The sequence below is a fragment of the Leptosomus discolor genome, chromosome 11 (genome assembly GCF_034619465.1).
Source record: "Leptosomus discolor isolate bLepDis1 chromosome 11, bLepDis1.hap2, whole genome shotgun sequence".
NCBI lineage: Eukaryota > Metazoa > Chordata > Aves > Leptosomiformes > Leptosomidae > Leptosomus > Leptosomus discolor.
The window spans coordinates 13,669,611-13,686,928 of NC_141401.1; the positions used below are offsets into that span (position 1 = coordinate 13,669,611).

The following is a 17,318-nucleotide window of genomic DNA, read 5'->3' on the forward strand; positions in this document are numbered from 1 at the left end:
ACATAGGTGACATCATTTAGGAAAAAAAGTCCAAACAATGGGTATGACCCGATTCTATTTCAGAGTATGCATGTTCTTGGACCTGTGCTTACCCTGCCGCTGTGCATCATTTGGGGTACAGACGTAGACCAATCAGACCAACCTGATGACTAGCTGAGAGCACAGCAAGCCCTCTGACGGACAGATGAGCAATCTCAGCTACGTCCTTCACACTAGATTCACCTCCTACCCTGCCCAAGCCCATTAAACTTGTTATTTGAATGCTCCAAATACTGGTTTCATTGCTGGTACATCAAATGAACATCTATTGGTAAATCACACCTTTCAGAGCCAGACAGTAAAAACACAGCCAGCCTGATGAATCACTCTGCGCTTCTAAAAGGCTATGACTTACGCTAAGTAAAATCAAACCGAGTGACGCAAGTTTCAGCCTGCACTACAGATGAGTCCTTATTTTGCAGGGAACACTTCGAGCACATTAGCACTGGACAGCTGCTGCTAGTGTGTTTAGTACATAATCAGTAAATCATATTCTGCCAGTGCTTTCCTTTTTCCTGGTGAGAAAGGCATTTGCAACACCTGCACATCTCTGGTTCTAATTTGACAACAATCAGTTTCTTGTTGTTTGTATCTCTGCTGGATCCTTCAGAAATCCTTCACTCCCTAAACTACCACTGAAAATGTAACGAGTACATCATACATGGTATGCACCTTTTGAGCTTTTCTATTAGATTCTTGTTTCTGATACTGTACTTTATTAAACACTTTACTACAAGCTACAGTAGTGCAAGGCTGCTTTTGTGTGTTCAAAGAGAATGCATCTTTTCTATCCACTGCCCAGCATTTTGAGGACGTCCTGCATCATGGAGCAATAGGAGTTCATTGCGATGTCTGCAGGAAGGGGGATGCCCCACTCTCAGAATGTTAGATGCAACTACAGCACCTGATGGCTGAGTTAACTGGACTTACAGGGGTTAGTAGCCTCCAGCCACATTACAAATGAGTCCCAAATGAAAACATTTTATCAGGTATGTCCCACATTTTATTTAAAAAGATCCTAGTCCAAGCCTGCCCAGGTTTTGATCTTTCAAGTTTTGACTGAAGAAATATGTAAAAACAAAACTACAAACATGCAGGTTTCTCACCACAGAATAGGTGCAAAACATGGAATTTTATCTGCACTGTGTGCTTCACTTTTGCCTGAAATTGCCCCGTTCCAGCCCTAAACCACACCTTGTAGGACTGGTATAAAAGAATGAAGTTACAAGCACAGGAAGAGTAAAGGCAGAGGGAGAGGCAAAGTATACAGGATAATGTATAAACAATATATAAAATGTACATGAAAAACTGTCACTTTATAAGAATAATATGACAATGTGGATTAAGATATTAAAACATTAGTTATTTCAGAGTCTTAAGAACCCCTTTTTTACAGAGTAGGAAAACTCCATCTTGAATTACTCTGAATATATTACAGATACGCTACTTCCAGGCACCATTTTCTCTCATCTGCTGTTTTCCTTGGGGCTGAGCAGACCCGGGGTGCATCAGGCGCCTGCTGGGAGGGGTGCATGACCAGCCGCCCTGCTCAGGGGGTGCAGCCCGGCTGCGGGGTGCAGCACCTCACGCCACTGAAGGGGTGCAAGAAACTTGCAGGGGCACAACAAAGCAATTCCTAAAAATACTTTATCCTTACATAAAAAGCAGGCATTCGGTCCCTGTATTTGCCCTAGAGATGACGAAACACCACATCTATTGACCCAGAAACCAGGAACATGCATTATCAAACACAACAAAATCTTAACTTTTTGCCCACGCGGCGATAGGCTGCCAGCACAACGAGAATCCCGTTTAACGAGCACCGAGGCAAAAGCCAGGCTGCCCGCAGCTGCTGCCCGGCTGAGGAGACCCCGCCACCCCGAGGGCTCGCCAGGGCCCAGCTGTGCCCGGGGGCTGGTCAGGCCCACAGCCTGCTGGGAGGCCCTGCGGCCATAAAGAGCAGCCTCCCCCAGGGCAGGGGGGATGTGGCTGCTGAGGGTTCTGCTAAGCAGGGCTGGAGTGCCAAAGAAGGCAGAGTAGAAGCAAAAGCCAAGGGCCCCTCTGTCCTGGTGCTGAGCAGTGTGCCCTCGGGGCACTGTGAAGAGCGTCTGCCTCGCGGGTGAGGAGCGGGGACCTGCTCCAGGGCCACGGCCATCAAGGTAGGGCCTCTTGCAGGCAGCCTTTGCTGTGATTAATGGTGGTATCGGAATCCCCTCTGCAGGAAAATGCTTGCGTGGAACAGAGGGTTAGGTGTCTCTGCTGGGTTATGCTGATGGTTTGGCAATGGATGCCATGCCGAGTGCCGGTGCGGTGGGGTTTCCGGAGGCGCTGTGGGTTATCAGCGTGCTCCTGGCCCGAGCTGCGGGTCTGGGCCGAAATCTGCCTGCACCCGAGGGGAAGGCTGTGCAGCAGCGGGTCTCTGCCCAACCACGTCTCCAGGGTGGCAAAGCTGCTTATTCCCTTGTGCTTCTGTATGGTTTTCTCAGTCAGGAAAAGTAGATGTAATGGTGTCACCAGTCTTCCATCGCTTGTCCTCAAGGTCTTCTAGCCCACAAGCACAGAAGCGCTCTTGGGAAGATGGAGCGAAATGTGGCTCTGCCAGGAGCTTGGTCAGCCTTGTGTGGCTGCCAGGAGGTGTGCGCAGTGGGCAAGGAAAGCTGTGCTTCTGACCTGCTCAGCAAAGCACCCTGGTCCTGTGTGTGCTGGATAGGTGAGGGTATGACAATAGCAGATCTTTGGTAGAAAAGAATTACGTTTTTCTGTAGGATTACAAAATATAACTGGGCTTGAAGCTAGGGTTGCCTTTGGAAAAGTAGTTTATCCTACCTCTGGTCATGTCCTACTGAAATTAACTGACAACAATATAAATTAATGTCCTGTAAGGAATAGATACAAATCCCAATTTAAGAAAGACCTAATACTAATTCACCTGTCTCTTCAAGAAAAATCAATGCTTCCCTTTATTCACTCCAAGCTTTCCCTGTTCTTGTTAATTTGTGTGCCACTGCAGACCTCCTCTTTAGGGACTAGAGCTAGAGATGATTTGAATGAGCCTGCAGGTCTGAGTTCCTGCAAGCTCTAGGGAAATACCAATTCCTGTCTAGCTTTGAACTTTTATTTCTAGTTTTAGTAAATTAATGTAACTTTCTATATTGCTCCCATCTTAACATACTGCAGAAAGCTTTTGCTTAGAGGGAGCAATAAACTATATAAATGAGTTGATATACAGGAAACAGCATCTGTCACAGTGGGGATCCAGCAATTCTTTACTGACAAGAGTTTTGTGAAGCTTATTGAATACTTGAGGAAGAATTGTAGGATGCTTAACAAGAACTTGCTAATACATTAACTTGAAGGCAATGAGTGAATGCAGTCTGCACTCTGCCTTCCTGAGCTTCAGGTGGGGTCTGCTTGTAGACTTGAATACAGGCATCTCTTCTCAGCACAGCAAAGGCTTACCAGTGTGGTGCTTACTAATACAGTGTCCTTGACTGCACAACTACATCAAAGAGTTCTTACAGGTCTCATTTAGGAGGGTGAGCTATATGGTAAAGGACATTATTTGCCCTGAAATTAGCATCTAGTTGCTCGTGTAACTAGACAAACCATTCTTCACAAAAACCAGACTAGAACCAAGCTGACTTCATTATGAACACACACATTGGTATTTTTGTATTTATTAAATTAAAACCACACAAAATATAACTGCACACAAGAACATCTGATATTCCAATGTCGTATCTCACAAAAGAAAAATCTCCTGCTGTAACTCTTCCCTTTTATTAGCAGAAATCCAATTTGCAAATAGTTGTTCAACCATAAAGGCTTTAACTAATTCCCATTTCTAGGAATACATCATAACCACACACAGACACACACAAAGAGTTCAGAGGCAAGTTCTTGCAGCCCTGAAGTAGACAAAACTTCCACAGCAAACTTGCCTATGTTTGTAGATAAGTAAACTTCTATTATTTTCATAGTTTCAGTTACAACTTATTAAATATTTTTAAATACTTAAAACAAATTTCACTTTAACAAGTATTTACAAAAATCTTTACTAAAGATCAACATCCTGCATAAAGGTGACCTCAAGGATATATTGTTGCTACCATGCTACAGTTTGCACAGAAGGGGTATAAAGGCCATTGCTAGTTCGGAAGGCTTAAACCCTTTGTTGATATAGAGCAAGGACATTAACCTACAGAAGGCAGAAGAGGTCATAATTTCAGTGCAATTACCCATTCATGACTTGGTTTAAGTACATCAAGATGAGTCCAAAAGACTTGGGTTTTGAATTATTGACCATTTAGTTCTTTAAGAACTGATTTCATGGAAAGTTTTCAGGCCATCACATCTGTCTTCTACTGGTGATATGAAGAAGTTGCATAGGGACCTTCCTCATTCTCCTCCTCTCTAAAAAGAAAATCATCATCAGATCAGCAACATACCATGTCTCAGCAGTAAAACTGTAAGGTACATGCAGATAACCAGTTTTCCTAATGGACCAAAATACACTGGCATTGCCCAACAGGAATACGACTCACAGTAGACTACTGTTCATCATACTTCTCTGGAGTTCTTGTTATGTTGTTTCAGGAACAGAACGCTGAAAACAAATAAAGCTATACAAGTTCAGCAACATCAGAACGTATTTAGTTTAACGAATTTTCTTGACATAACTGTTCCAAATCAATAAGAAATACTGTTGAGGATAAACAAGCGAGGGTGTGTTGGAGCTCCAGTACTGTTGCTTTCAATCTCTTTTTTTCAAAAAAGCAAGCTTAGTTGTAGGTTTGTTTCAACCTTTTGAATGGCAGGAGGTGTCCATCATAGTTATAGCTGGATCTGTGTCTTGATGCTGCAAGGATATTCCTTGAGCGTGGTTCCTTCCTCTGCATCAATCAATATTGAGACTGATCACTTGGATGTTCCTAGGAGAAAATAGCTGCCCACAAATGCTATTGCTAATGCAATAACTGGATAAACCAAAGTAGTGTTGCTATTAAAACAATCAGGAAAAATCAGTCTGCCTACTGTTTACTTGGTAATATTGCCTTTAAAGAAAAAAGTGGTTATGTAAACCTATTGCAGTGCAGCATCCGGTACTAATTCAAGCATGCTAAGTTCTCCAAAGATCACTGTTTTCTACTACTGTAGCTTTAAAATTCTGTTCCTGAGAGCCTACTCTTAAAGCTGCTGCCAACTTTAGTGGTTTAGTGAGAACAGAAAGACTTAACAGTTGCTACACAGTGAGCTTCAAAGCATTTCCAGTTACTTTTCACACTGTATGTGCCTTCATTCAAAGGTACAGTTAGTCAAATAGTCTAATGGTATAAAGTAAAACCTGTATGTTTCAATAGTATTCCAAACCCAAATCATGGAGACTTTTCCCTACTAACTTTTAAATGTGACTATTTATCTACAACTTAAATTTCATATAACCCCCTGAATAGAATTAGAGGAAAGAACCCTACAAATTAGCCAAGCAGCTGAGCTGAGTAACTTGCACTCATTTTCCAGCCCTTCCCTGTTCTTGGGTAGTCCAGCAAAATTATCATCTTAAGCCAAAGACATGATATTGCTTTTGCCTTGAAAAAAATCTTGTCAAAAAATTAAAACTTAAAAATATCAGGGTTTGGATGAAACTGGTAGTTATTGCAGGAATGTGTGGTTACAGCAGTATAGAAAACAGACATATTTGTAAGAAAGGCTAAAATCTATTTAGATTAGTGATGCTACAGACACAGTACCCAGCATGATTCGTAACATACAGCTGATCTGTGTATATTTAAGTAGTATCTTCCCTTATATCGTAAGGAAGCAAACAATTCATTTTTAGCTGAATAAGCACTAAAACCCTCTTGATCTATAAATTGTCCCAAGATAATACATTTTAAAACTTCTTTCAGAATTGAAACTATCAACATACCAAGCTTGTAAGACTGGACTGCAGGACTGTAAGATTGGCTGAAGCTAAATATTTCAAAAAGTATATTCTGAAGTTCTGATATATGCGCTTCTGGGGCAATGGGTTTTGAGCCACATATGCCCAGAACACAGCTGCAAAGAGCAATCTCCTGCTAGTTTCTGAGGATGGAGAGCTGCTACAGTTTCAGGGCTTAGACTGTCTACTAGGGGAGAAGCTTACTGTGTGCTGCACACTGAAAATTACTTTGTACTTCTTAGTTCTATGTTTTCCCCTTTTAGGACAACAAAATGTGGCAGAGCTACAGCAACAAGGCCTTCCTTCTAAGCAGAGGCTGTCAGAATTGGCCTTTCAGTCTTTTTTCTTCTTGAAAGCCTTAATACAGGAATAACATCCAAACCCTGGACTGAAATTAGCTGCAGTTGATTACGGTGGATAGCAGGGATGAACATGGAGAACTGAAGAGCTGAAACAGTAATGTTGTATTAGCAGGTCCTCGGACATCAAAGTCACTAAACAGCTAGCCCAAGCTGTTTGCCTCCACTTGCCTTGTGCAATACGCACGTGGACTGTGGGCTTTTCCTCAGCAGTTGTCAGCAGAGGGCAGAAGACTGGCACTTGAGCCACAGCCAGCTTTGAGGGTTTCTGCATGTGGCAGGGACTTAAGAACCATGTAGTAGGTCATTATGCTTGGACCCAAGCAAAGCAGTGACTGGCTGTAATGTGCAAAACAGCTTTCTGACCAAGGCTCAGGCATGCTGTAGCTGGCAGTTAGGGTTGGCAAGAACAGCTTCTAACCTTCTGTCCCAGGCTGCAGTACCAGGCTGTTGTCAGGAGGTCTACAACACATTACTGTTGTAGTAATACTGTAACTGCTGCGTACCAAGGTAATGGCCAGGGATTATTACTACTGTAGATCTTCAGAAGTGTACACAGCAAGTACAAGTCTGTTCTGATGGCTTAAAAACAAGACAAGCTTTATGTGAAGTAAAATTACACAGTAGTAGCTCCAGCCCATGGCCCACAATTAACAACGCGGCACTGTGTATATGTTTAATGACCAAAGAATTTTCTTCACTTTTAAGCTGCTTGAAATACAAAGTGGTAAGTCACTGCAGCATTCTCCTTCAGGCAAAGGGAAAGGAGCAGCACAGCATCACAATGCTTTGTAGTGCTGTCTCTTCCTGTCTGCTGTGGCCACTTCACCCAGTAGGTTACAGGAGCTGAAAGACATCTACTGCAAGCTATTGTATGCATCAGGCCACAATAAGAAATGCTAATAACCACTTCTGTGAGAGCAGGCGCATCTGAGGGGGAACAAACAAACTCTAATCCAATGCTTGGATACTTCTAGGATTCACCATGAAACAAGGCAGCAATGTGAGTTTGTAAGTTAACAGCTTTTGGAAGTCTGAAAATAGGATTCTTGACAGGCAGCCTCCTTTATTGAGTTATCTGTTTTCTCAGCTGATAGCCACTGATGGTGAACAATTACTGGGCAAATTAATTCAATTATCAGTGCCAAATTCTTCAACACCCTACTCATTCCTAGGTTCAGGTCAAGACAACCAAGCAGATGACAATATATGGTTCTGTTCCAGTGCTGCACACCAGTTACAGTGGCTTGTACAAGCAATAGTGATTAGTGGCTCTACTCAGCTACAAGGTTTTCAAAATAAGTCACTAAAAGGTAAATGCAGATATGTGACCTGTTCCAGAAGCACAGTATACAGCCCTAGTGTTCTAGCCTACCACAGTACCACCCTAAAATATTAAGGACTCTATAAAGACCTTGCATTAGACCTCTGGAGTTCAACTATTTGATACAAAAAGCATCACTAAACTAACTTTCAGTTTTGGCATCCTGAAAGATGTGTAACAGCATTTGGGGCAACATGAAGCTCTACCATATTTTCTCAAACTATCACAAGTTGCTTTTCTTCCATGTGTGGATCAAACTAATAATGGGTATTCTTCCCTCATGCAAATATGTGAGTTAGCACCATATGCTACAAACACTGAATTTCTTTTGGCCTACTGCAGAAACATCACTCAAAGCAAAAACAGGTCTTACTGCCTTAAGCTGCTCACCTAGAGCTGCAGCTTGAGAAATGTACCTGCTTGGGGGAGTCATTAACCAATAAGTTATTGCCCAATGAAACTCTCTAGTAGTGTCACGTACAGATCTAGCCATATGTTTACATAAACTCTAACAGTGAAAGGTAGCTGGCACAAACCGAGTGGATCACATCCTATAATCTTCAATGTTCATCTACTTGCATGGCTATTAAGGACTGAATCCACACCTCTGTGCTCCTCAGTTTTTCTACCTAACAGCAAGAGGCTTTAGCTGGGAAGAAGCTGACTTTTGAGATTAATATACTTATTCCTTTGAGAGCACTTAAAGGGGTGACTTCAAGAGTTATGATTAAACAATGTAATTCACCTTAAGCTGTCTTTATAGCACAGGGCAATTTCTTACTACAAAACTGCCTGTACAGTTTGAGAATCAGTGCGTGTATGTGCATGCATTCTTGGCAACTTTAAGGGAGACTGAAGTAAAGAGCAGTTTGAGATGTGATTCTCTCCATCTGTCGAACCAGGCTCATGGGTACGGTGAGAAGTTATGACTCTTCAAGTTCTGGAACTGATAGTCTGTTTCTGCTTGCAGTTTTCTTAGTTCCAGTGTCCCTTTTGTTGGTAGTATATGTAACTCCAAGTGCTCCTTTCTTACTCTCAAACAAGCACTGAACTACACTGCAGCATCCTGCATGCCACATCTTAAACAGGCCTTGGCAAGGCAATCTGAATACAGAAGGCCAGAGTAGCTGGAAACAGCACTCTTAATTTCATAAATGGCTTTCACTCTAAGAATTGACAATTCATGAATTCATAAGGCTAGTTTACTACCACGATGGCTGTCCAATTTTCAAGCCTCCTGCTCCAAGCAAGGGACAAGAAAAGTACAGGCAGGAGGGAGAACAGATGCCTCCTGTGGAGCTGCTGGAGCAAGAGAAAGCAATGTTGCCACCTTTCAGTGTGGGCCCAGAAATACCATTGATGGTAGGTAGCTGAAAAGTACCTCCAGGGCTTTCAGCAATGGTCTTCCTCTGTGTAAGGAGTAAACATTCTGCAAACGCTCTGTAAAGGTTCAGTTTGGTCCTTTGGCACTTCCTGTCACACTGTGAAGGGGTGAACGCAGTTAGAGAAGATAAGGCAAGGATGGCTTTTGTGAGCCATGACTGAAAGCCAGAGGTGGTGGGGCGGAAGGTGACATTATGAAGACTTTATCAGACAGAGGAAGCTTTTCTCTTCAGAAGCTTTGGATAACATCCTGCTCAGCAGACAGCCTGCAGCTCTGTACTTCGTGCTTCCTGAACAATAAAAATCTGTGCTCTGTGTAATTAACAAAATTACCTGCTAAATCTGAACAGGAGGTGGGAAAGTAACTCATCCTCCTGTATCTTGGGAGGAAATCTGGTACCAAGCCCTCACTTTGCAAGTTGTAACTTAATATAGGAAATGGATATTATGAGTAGCAGTATACTACTTGAGGGATGTCACTTTGGCCCCACCCAAGGTGCAGCAAGGTCTAAGTGAATTTCCTTCTGTAAATTAACATGTTATTTTGTTCAAGGGGTGTTGAAATAATTACATTCCTCGGGCAGGGACTGTGGTTTCCTGTCACCCAGTTTAACTGCTGGGTCAACACCTACTCTAATCTGTGTTAGATACCCATGTCTGATGATCTGTGAGTCAGCAGCAGCACACTTTGATAGATGCTCTACATTGTTTCAAATACAATGCAGGCGAATGAGTTTGAATAGAGAAGGATCTGAGTTCCAACACCTCTTTTTCCTCTTTCATGTAATCAATTCAAAATAAAAATAATTGACAAGTGTGTTAAAAAGATGTGGAAGCGTTCCAGCCTTCCCTAAGACTAACTATAAACCAGTCTTGCTCTGGCAATGGAGAGTTTTATGTGGAATGCACCAGGTAATGAATTGCCTTAAGCTGTCTTATGGGATACTCTTCCAAACAAGGCTTGTCCAATTGCTAAATGCAATATACTGTTCCCCCTTAATTTTTTGTCTACTGAACAAAGTTTAAGTTGCTGAAATAATCCCTTAATATCTTAAAGAAATGATGGGGCTCTATGCTCAATAGATTTGGTCCTGAAAGGTTACTTTCCTCTTAACATGAAAAGTATGTTGCTTGTACTCAAAATCAGAGTGTGTGAAGTGAACTAGGATGATGGAAGAAGTTTTGCATTAAACAAATTTGCAAAGGCAAAGTACATATCTGCAGGCATAACCTCTCTTCAGCTCTCTGGTAAATCCCCTGCAGTCACACCTTTTTTTGTCATGAGAAAGGCCACCCACTGCTTGTGAACGTGCTGAGGAAGCTTTCCCAAGGACATGGGGAAACAAACACTAGTTAAGTCTGCTCTTGCTCTAAGTCTTTCTGTACTTTCCGTACATATGTGAGGGGGTAATCACTGTGGCAGAGAGGTCAAAAGGTACTGCTTTTGTAAGAGTAAAGTGTGTGGGAGCTCCTGGCTGTAGGAGAAATACTGAAGAAAAGACTGACTTCTATGTAGGTGGATCCACAAAGGGAGAGACTGCACAGGGAAAGGAGAGGGGATAGCTTTACTGAAACTGCAACGTGGAGAATATTTACACAATTGTGAGGCAATCTGAGACTAAGAAAAATGCAACCATGCCTTGCTGTACGCAATTAGCTTCCACACAGGCCTTGGCTTAGTACTCTACTGAAAACTATGAGTTTGCTTAAATAGTTGCCCACTTACACAGCAAGACATCTCTGCCTTCTGGCTTTCATGGAATACTACTGCTAGTCTGTAAACAATGTATTGTGAGGCAGCCTTTATTACTGCCATATCAAGGCATCTGCTAATGATGTGAATGTATCTGGTGCATGATAATAGCATAGACTTGCTGTTTACAAATTAAAACTATGCATGCTTTGATATGTTTGAGATGCCCTACAAAGAGGGTTCAGCTCAGACTAAAAAGCCTTCAGGATGAGATTAAGAAGCTTAATACTGAAAGTGCCACTTACCTGACATTGTCATCTTTTAGTTTTCTGGCTGCTTGTTTGGATAACTTAATCTGCAAGTCCAACCTCTGTAGGAAATCTTTGGCAGACAGTTCTTCTGGGGCAGTGGGCTGATTGTCAGGCTCTTGAGGACTGGGAGAAGAACTACTTTCTTCCTGAACTGTCACTAGTCCTTCATCACAAGAAGGGGAGCTGTCAACAGTTTCATTCTCAGGAGATTCCAGTGAATTAAGTCCATTGAACAGTAATGGTTTCTCTGATACAACAGGAATATTCAGGGTTTTCCTCAGAAATATACAGTCATTGGTGAACAGTTTATTTGCCCTCTTTATTTGTTCCATCTGAAAAAAATAGGAAAAATAAGTTATTAGGTTTGGCAAAGTATGAAGTACCAACCTTCTGCAGTAGTACAGTAACCTTTAGTTACAATAAATCTATACTTTCTTTGCAGCAGCAGTGACTTCAGGACAGGATCTGTTTGCATCCAAAGTGATTTCAGAGTGTATGTTCTGTCTTAGCCTTGTTAACTCGACTTCCTAGCTTCTTCCTCTTATGGAGACTTGACTCCAAAATATTGGTCTTTCTAAAGTCTTGCACTACCTAAAGATGCTTTTCTTGAACAGTCTTCCAATCTCTATACAGGCTCACATGAACAACTTGCCAAAGTACAGAAACTCTATTGCAAAAGTGCTGCTGATTTGGATTTACAGTAGAGTAAGGCTCAGAACTGCTAGCAGCTGTTGTTGGGTGAACTCTCTGGTAAAAAGCATGCATAATACCAACAAGGGGTGATAAAGTTACCTTGAGTATTCTAGGACATGCTAGTTATGAACAGTGAGCACCACAAGTCTTGGAAGACCAGTATATGGCTCATCCATAGCATTTCCCCCCCAGCTGACGTAACAAATCAAGACTTCATGTAAGTCCTGATTTTCAGTGAGAAGTTGGGCAGTGAAAAGAATGGGGGACTCTTAAACGCTCTGTGATGGATCTGCATAGACTAGTGGCTGCATTTGTCCAGTAAACTGAATCTACAGCATGATCAACAGCAACCTCACGTATGTAATGACGCATGGTAACAGCCACCACGTAACTGCTAAACACATTTTATGCAACTTTTACTCAATATACTTCTTACAACCTTCTCATCCATACAGATGGTCTCACGACAGAAGCTAGAAGACCCCATCTTTCTTTATGTACTAATGCATAAAGTCCCACTTGTTCTATACTTAAGCTGAGAAGCTATTATAAACTCCACTGTTTTACAGGCAAACAAAAGCTCCCAGTAAATGTTTATACTATCTCCCTACCAAGAATGTTGTTTAAGTTCTTAGGCATCAAAATTTCCCTTCTAAGCCAATAACAGTTAAACTAGCTTCCTATTTCTCAATCACAATCACTAGCTTCCTATTTCTCAATCGCAAGCTTTAAAAACAGCACAGCAATCAGAATCTATGATTATGTGACCTTAACCTTTAGTTATAACCTGAATTCATGAATTCATTAGGAAAAGTCCTAAGTGAAAGAAACAAATGACCATTCTGGTCCCCTGGTGACTGCAATAAGCCCAAGTCCCTAATTGCTACATTAGTGCAACGATACATGCACTCTAAAACCTGCTTGAAAACAAGTATAGAGAGAACTGAAAATACCTCTTGCCTGCGTTAGAAGTGTTATTTATTTTCATTAAAGTAAATGGAGCTAAACTGAGTAAGAACAAAGACTGTGAGTCTTGTAATAATAGGAGTCTTACTGCTAGTATAATTGCCCAGAAAAAGCTGAGCGCTCTAAGCACTAGCCACTGACTACTTCAAAGTCTGAAGTACCTTCAGTTCAGCACTCATGATGAAAAAATTGCTCTACCATCTTATGCTTGTCAGTCTTAAACTCTTTAAACTTCGCTCTGATACCACCTGGAGTCCTTCCCAATTGCAAAAGACAAGACTGCTGTTAACAGATAACTGGGTTGATGTGCCTGTGCATTTCTTAAACTTAACATACTAAAACTACTACTTCAAGCAAGAGAAACTCACTACTCTTCCAGTACCTGAAGCCTGGAAATAATTTTTAGTTAGCCTTACACAGCATAGAGTGTACCTCAAAGTTCTCTCCCAAGCTGAGTACCATCTGAAGTGCATAAAGGAAGCTTCACCTGACTTGATAATGAGACCTATAAGAGCCAGCAGATGCTAGCTTAAATGTCATTGTCAAAATGTCTAAACGTTGTCTGTCTTGATGGGTATCAAAAATGAAAAGCTGAAAACAGATCTGTACTACAGTGGAGCTGAAAGGTGATGATGCTTCAATAGCTGATAAATAATGCACTGTACTGCTGTTCTCTACCCTACTTCACTGTAACTCTACCTCTGGTTATTTCTTCCTAAAATACCTTTTAAATACAGTCTTGTGGCATTTAGAAGACTGTGCGCCTCTGCACTGAGTAACAATGAAATGGGAAATCCTTGGTTCTAAAAGGAACATCCCTCAGCCTTGAGCAGGTTATTTGGTATGTGCAATACACACTGCTCCTTCTACAACTAAATACAACTCCTCATGTTCAGAGGTGTACGGAGAGCAGGGTTTAACACTTGTTTTCTTAGTACTAGGAAAACAGAACTAATTTCTGTTAGCTACAGACCTATAGTAACGAAAGCATGTGCTGAAGTCTTTGCTGTTACTACTTTAACTAAAGCTGCACTAATGCACAAACTGGTGCTGAACTAATTAATCAAAATTGCTTCTACTGACAAGGAAACAAATGGTCCTTTTCCTTCTCCCCTCAAAAGGGATACCCTTGCATGATGGAAAACGGCACTCCAACTGAACCACCAACATGACACTAATTCCCAGTGTTAATTTACCTGACTGCGTTCAAAGCAAGATCTAATAAATACAACCCATCCAAGATTAATAGACAGTACCTGGGGGAGGGGGGTGAAGGGCAGAGGATGAGGCCAAACAAAGCACAGTGATCTCTCTCCCCCAGTATTTTCATCCATCTTAAACTGTCCATGCTATGTCATGCCAAGGCAGGACTGGACAGGATGTCTCTTGCTGCAAAGTAACTCCCAATGAGGAAAACCACAGGGGGAAACTTCTAAAAACAGTAATAGTGGAGGCAATGGCAGCCAAAGATAATTCTGATGTTCCCTTTACAGTAACTCTCCCTTCTAGCCAAGTATACAGGAAGCAAATGTAATGACTCTTTAGAGGAAGTCAGTCCTTGTCATTCTATGAAAGTGTAAGATTCTTCTTTTTGCTAAAACAAAACATGTTTGCATACATTCCTACCCTGGTCTGAAACCCATTAAAGCAGAAACACAATGGCTGTTTTCGGTTAGCTTGTCACTGCTCTTAGGGATACGTCATGTCAGTTTAACTTTTCCCATTTGAGGTCTATAATGATGCAGCTCTGATTTCTTAAGCAGAATACCAGCAACATTATATCAAAAAACAAATGAGGTATTTAAAAAAACCAACCCCAACATTTGTACTTTAAATGCACCATTAGCCCAGCAAAAGCTTATTAAACTCACACTATGAACAAAGTTTATGGTTCATAAGTTAAACCTTTTTTTTTCCAGACTGTACAGGTTTGATCCACAACTTCACTTTAGCCAAAAGGGAGTTGTAAAGTGTTTAGAAATGCGCTTTTTTTTTCCAGAAAACTATTTTTGTAATCTGTTTGTATTTGTCACTTATTGCAGTGAGCACTTCTGAATAAAGAACAACATAGCTACATCATTTATGCCGGAGACTTTACTGATTATGGAAAGTGCTGTCAAAAATAAAAATTCACACAAATCTGATGAGCAGCTCAGGGCACTTTGCTTTGCCCCTGTAGTGAGCAAAACTTTGGGCCAAAAATGTGGGCCAATGTAAATCCAAAATGCAATTAGAAATGTCAACAAGATTTGGTAAAAAGTGGCTTAATCTTTCTTAAAGGAAGACAAACAGACTTTTAACCCTTTCCACAACATAGGCTGAATGCTGCTGGAAGGCTTTATTAGATCTTTCAGAACCAGAGAAGGAAAGGAAACTCATTCCTGTCAGATCCTATTAATTTGGGACTGCTTTTACTTCTTCTAGAAAGAGCCCAACTGGAAGGTGCTCTTTGCAGCTGATGTGAAAGTGACATTGGCTGTGTACTAGTACCATGCTGTTAGCTATGCTCCTCGGCTGCTTGGCCCCAAGCAATTTTGCATGTTGGGACTACTGAAACAGCATATAGGTATTTCAGGTGGTGGCTCACTGGGCCCCAAAGAAGCTGGAATGAAGGCAGAATAGGTGAGCTCTGCTCTGTGGGGAACGGGGTGCGTTAAAGCCTACTGGTAGACCCTACTGGACTTTGCACATCTTAGGCTGGCATAAACCTTTCAACTTTTTCCACAGAAGTAAACTTGCTTCTCTATAGGAAGAGAGCAAAAAAGCAGCAACGCTTTCAAACCAGTTGTAAATCACTGCTAGGATGGTAGATAGATGACAATAGAAGAATTTTTAGCCCTGAAGCTACTGGAAGAAAACCTTTCTTCTTATCACAGCCTATGTGTCAACATCAAAATAATGATTCCTTTCAAGATAAGCTTAATTACACTGGGTTTTTTTTTAATTTGAAGTGACTGTAGGGGTGAATTGTCATGTGAGCACTGGCTCACTGGGTGGGAACAAGTGCATCTCCCTTCCTGGAGGCCACTGGCCAGGCCCGTGAACTCAGCACCCATCAGGTTCAAGCCTGTGCTGCAAAAGTCCCTGTGTCCTGTCTGGGGCAAGGCGAGCTCCAGCCATTTACCACCAGAACTGGGCGCTGACCCCTCCAAGCAGGTCACGAGGCTCAGATGTCAGCATTTTAAATACCAAAACTAAAACTAGCAGCATATCCACGGTAAGAACTGAATCTTCTGCCCACTATGGGTACGGAAACGCTCATGGGACAAGTCCATCCTGTGACCTCTCCGCTGTTTCCCATTCCAGCGCCTATTCCCCGTTGGCTCCGTCACTTGCTGGGCCCAACAAGTAAGCGCCGCTGTAACGGGAGCCAATCACCGCCACGGGCCCTGCAGCTCACGGGGCTGAGCCCCTCCCCGGCTCGCCCTGCCGCTCTTTTGGCTCCCCGGGCCGGCAGGCCGCCCCGGCGGCACTCGCCTTACCGTGACGCCGTACTTGAGGGCGATGCCCTGCAGCGTGTCCCCGGCGCTAAGCCGGTGCTCCACGTAGCGCTCGGCCAGCGGCGCCGCCACGCTCGCCGTGCTGCCGTACGAGCGGGCCTTGGTGTGGGCCAGCCGCTGCGACAGCTCGGCCTCCGACTCCGGCCCGCTCGGCGGCTCCTCCCGCAGCGACTCAGCCATGCTCCCGCCGCGCCTCAGCGACCGCGGCTCCGCGCCGGCTCAGCAGCCGCAGCAGCCGCCGCCGCCCCCCCGGGCATGGCGCGCCGCCCCCCCGCCTCAGGCGCCGCCCGACCGCCCGGCGGCGGCAACCGCCGAGGCTCGGCCCCGCTTGCAGCAGGCCCGCTGCGCATGCGCCGCGCCGGCCGCGGGAGAGGTCGCATGCGCGGGGGAAGGGGGGGGGGGGCAGTGCGCATGCCCACTGGCGCCCCGATGCCGCGGCTGCGCAGTGGCGGGCGGTGCGCGCCCGGGGGGACAATGGCGGTGGGGTCTCGGGGCTTTCGGCGCGGTTGGCGAATACACAGGCTGGCAGGGAGTTGGCGTCGTCCTTGGGAGGGTTACGGAGCGGTGCTGCTCTCTCTGCACGCGCCTCGCTTTGTGACGTGGCGTCCTGCAGGCCGTGGGCCCCTGCCCGGTTCTGCAGCAGCTGCCCCCGCCTCGGCGGGGCCCCCGGGGCCCCGAGGCCCTCTGCGGGCTTGCGAGGACCGGGCAGGGGGCAGGCCGTAAACGCTGGAGTATCGTCTGTCCGTGGGACTTGATAGTCCCTTGCCAGGGTTGCCAAAAAGAAGGGATATGTCTCCTTGTGCTGGGTTCTGAAATCTGCATCACTCCAGTAGAAACTTAGAATTTCTCTTTTACCAGTTAGGAAGGAGCGAGCACAGAGTACTGCTGGCTGTTGAGACTTTAACCAATTTGACAGGTGGAGTCTCAGTAGTGCAGAGTTTGTCATTGAGAGTGAGAAGCAGAGGGAGTGTAAAAAGGAATGACTTTGGGCATAAGTACACAGAAATGAAGGTGTAGTAATTATGCCAGTTTTATTAGAACAGTAAGAAGTGGGAAAATTCATTTTGGGGGAAAAACTATATTTCCTCACTAATAACTTATGTCTT

The 17,318-nt window shown here is 43.6% G+C and overlaps 1 protein-coding gene across 2 annotated transcripts; it reads right to left on the reverse strand.

The window, feature by feature from the left end:
• Positions 1-3,681: 3,681 nt before the first annotated feature.
• LYSMD2 (LysM domain containing 2) lies at positions 3,682-16,392 on the reverse strand. Of its 2 annotated transcripts, none has more exons than XM_086471617.1 (3): positions 16,195-16,392; positions 11,048-11,385; positions 3,682-4,448 (listed from the first exon to the last, which is right to left on the reverse strand). In XM_086471617.1, the coding sequence occupies exons 1-3, from the start codon at positions 16,390-16,392 to the stop codon at positions 4,388-4,390; spliced, it is 597 nt and encodes a 198-aa protein (XP_086327743.1). In that variant the 3' UTR covers positions 3,682-4,387. The 2 variants fall into 2 exon arrangements, with proteins under 2 accessions (XP_086327743.1, XP_086327742.1); XM_086471616.1 differs by having other exon boundaries at positions 3,682-4,452.
• Positions 16,393-17,318: the final 926 nt, after the last annotated feature.

Coding starts and splice junctions, on each gene's coding strand:
- LYSMD2 (XM_086471617.1), bottom strand. CDS start 16,392: ATGGCTGAGTCGCTGCGGGAGGAGCCGCCGAGCGGGCCGGAGTCGGAG. Junction 11,386..16,194: donor CCCTCAAGTACGGCGTCACG/GTAAGGCGAGTG, acceptor TATTTTTTTCAG/ATGGAACAAATAAAGAGGGC. Junction 4,449..11,047: donor CTAAAAGATGACAATGTCAG/GTAAGTGGCACT, acceptor CTTTTTAGAGAG/GAGGAGAATGAGGAAGGTCC.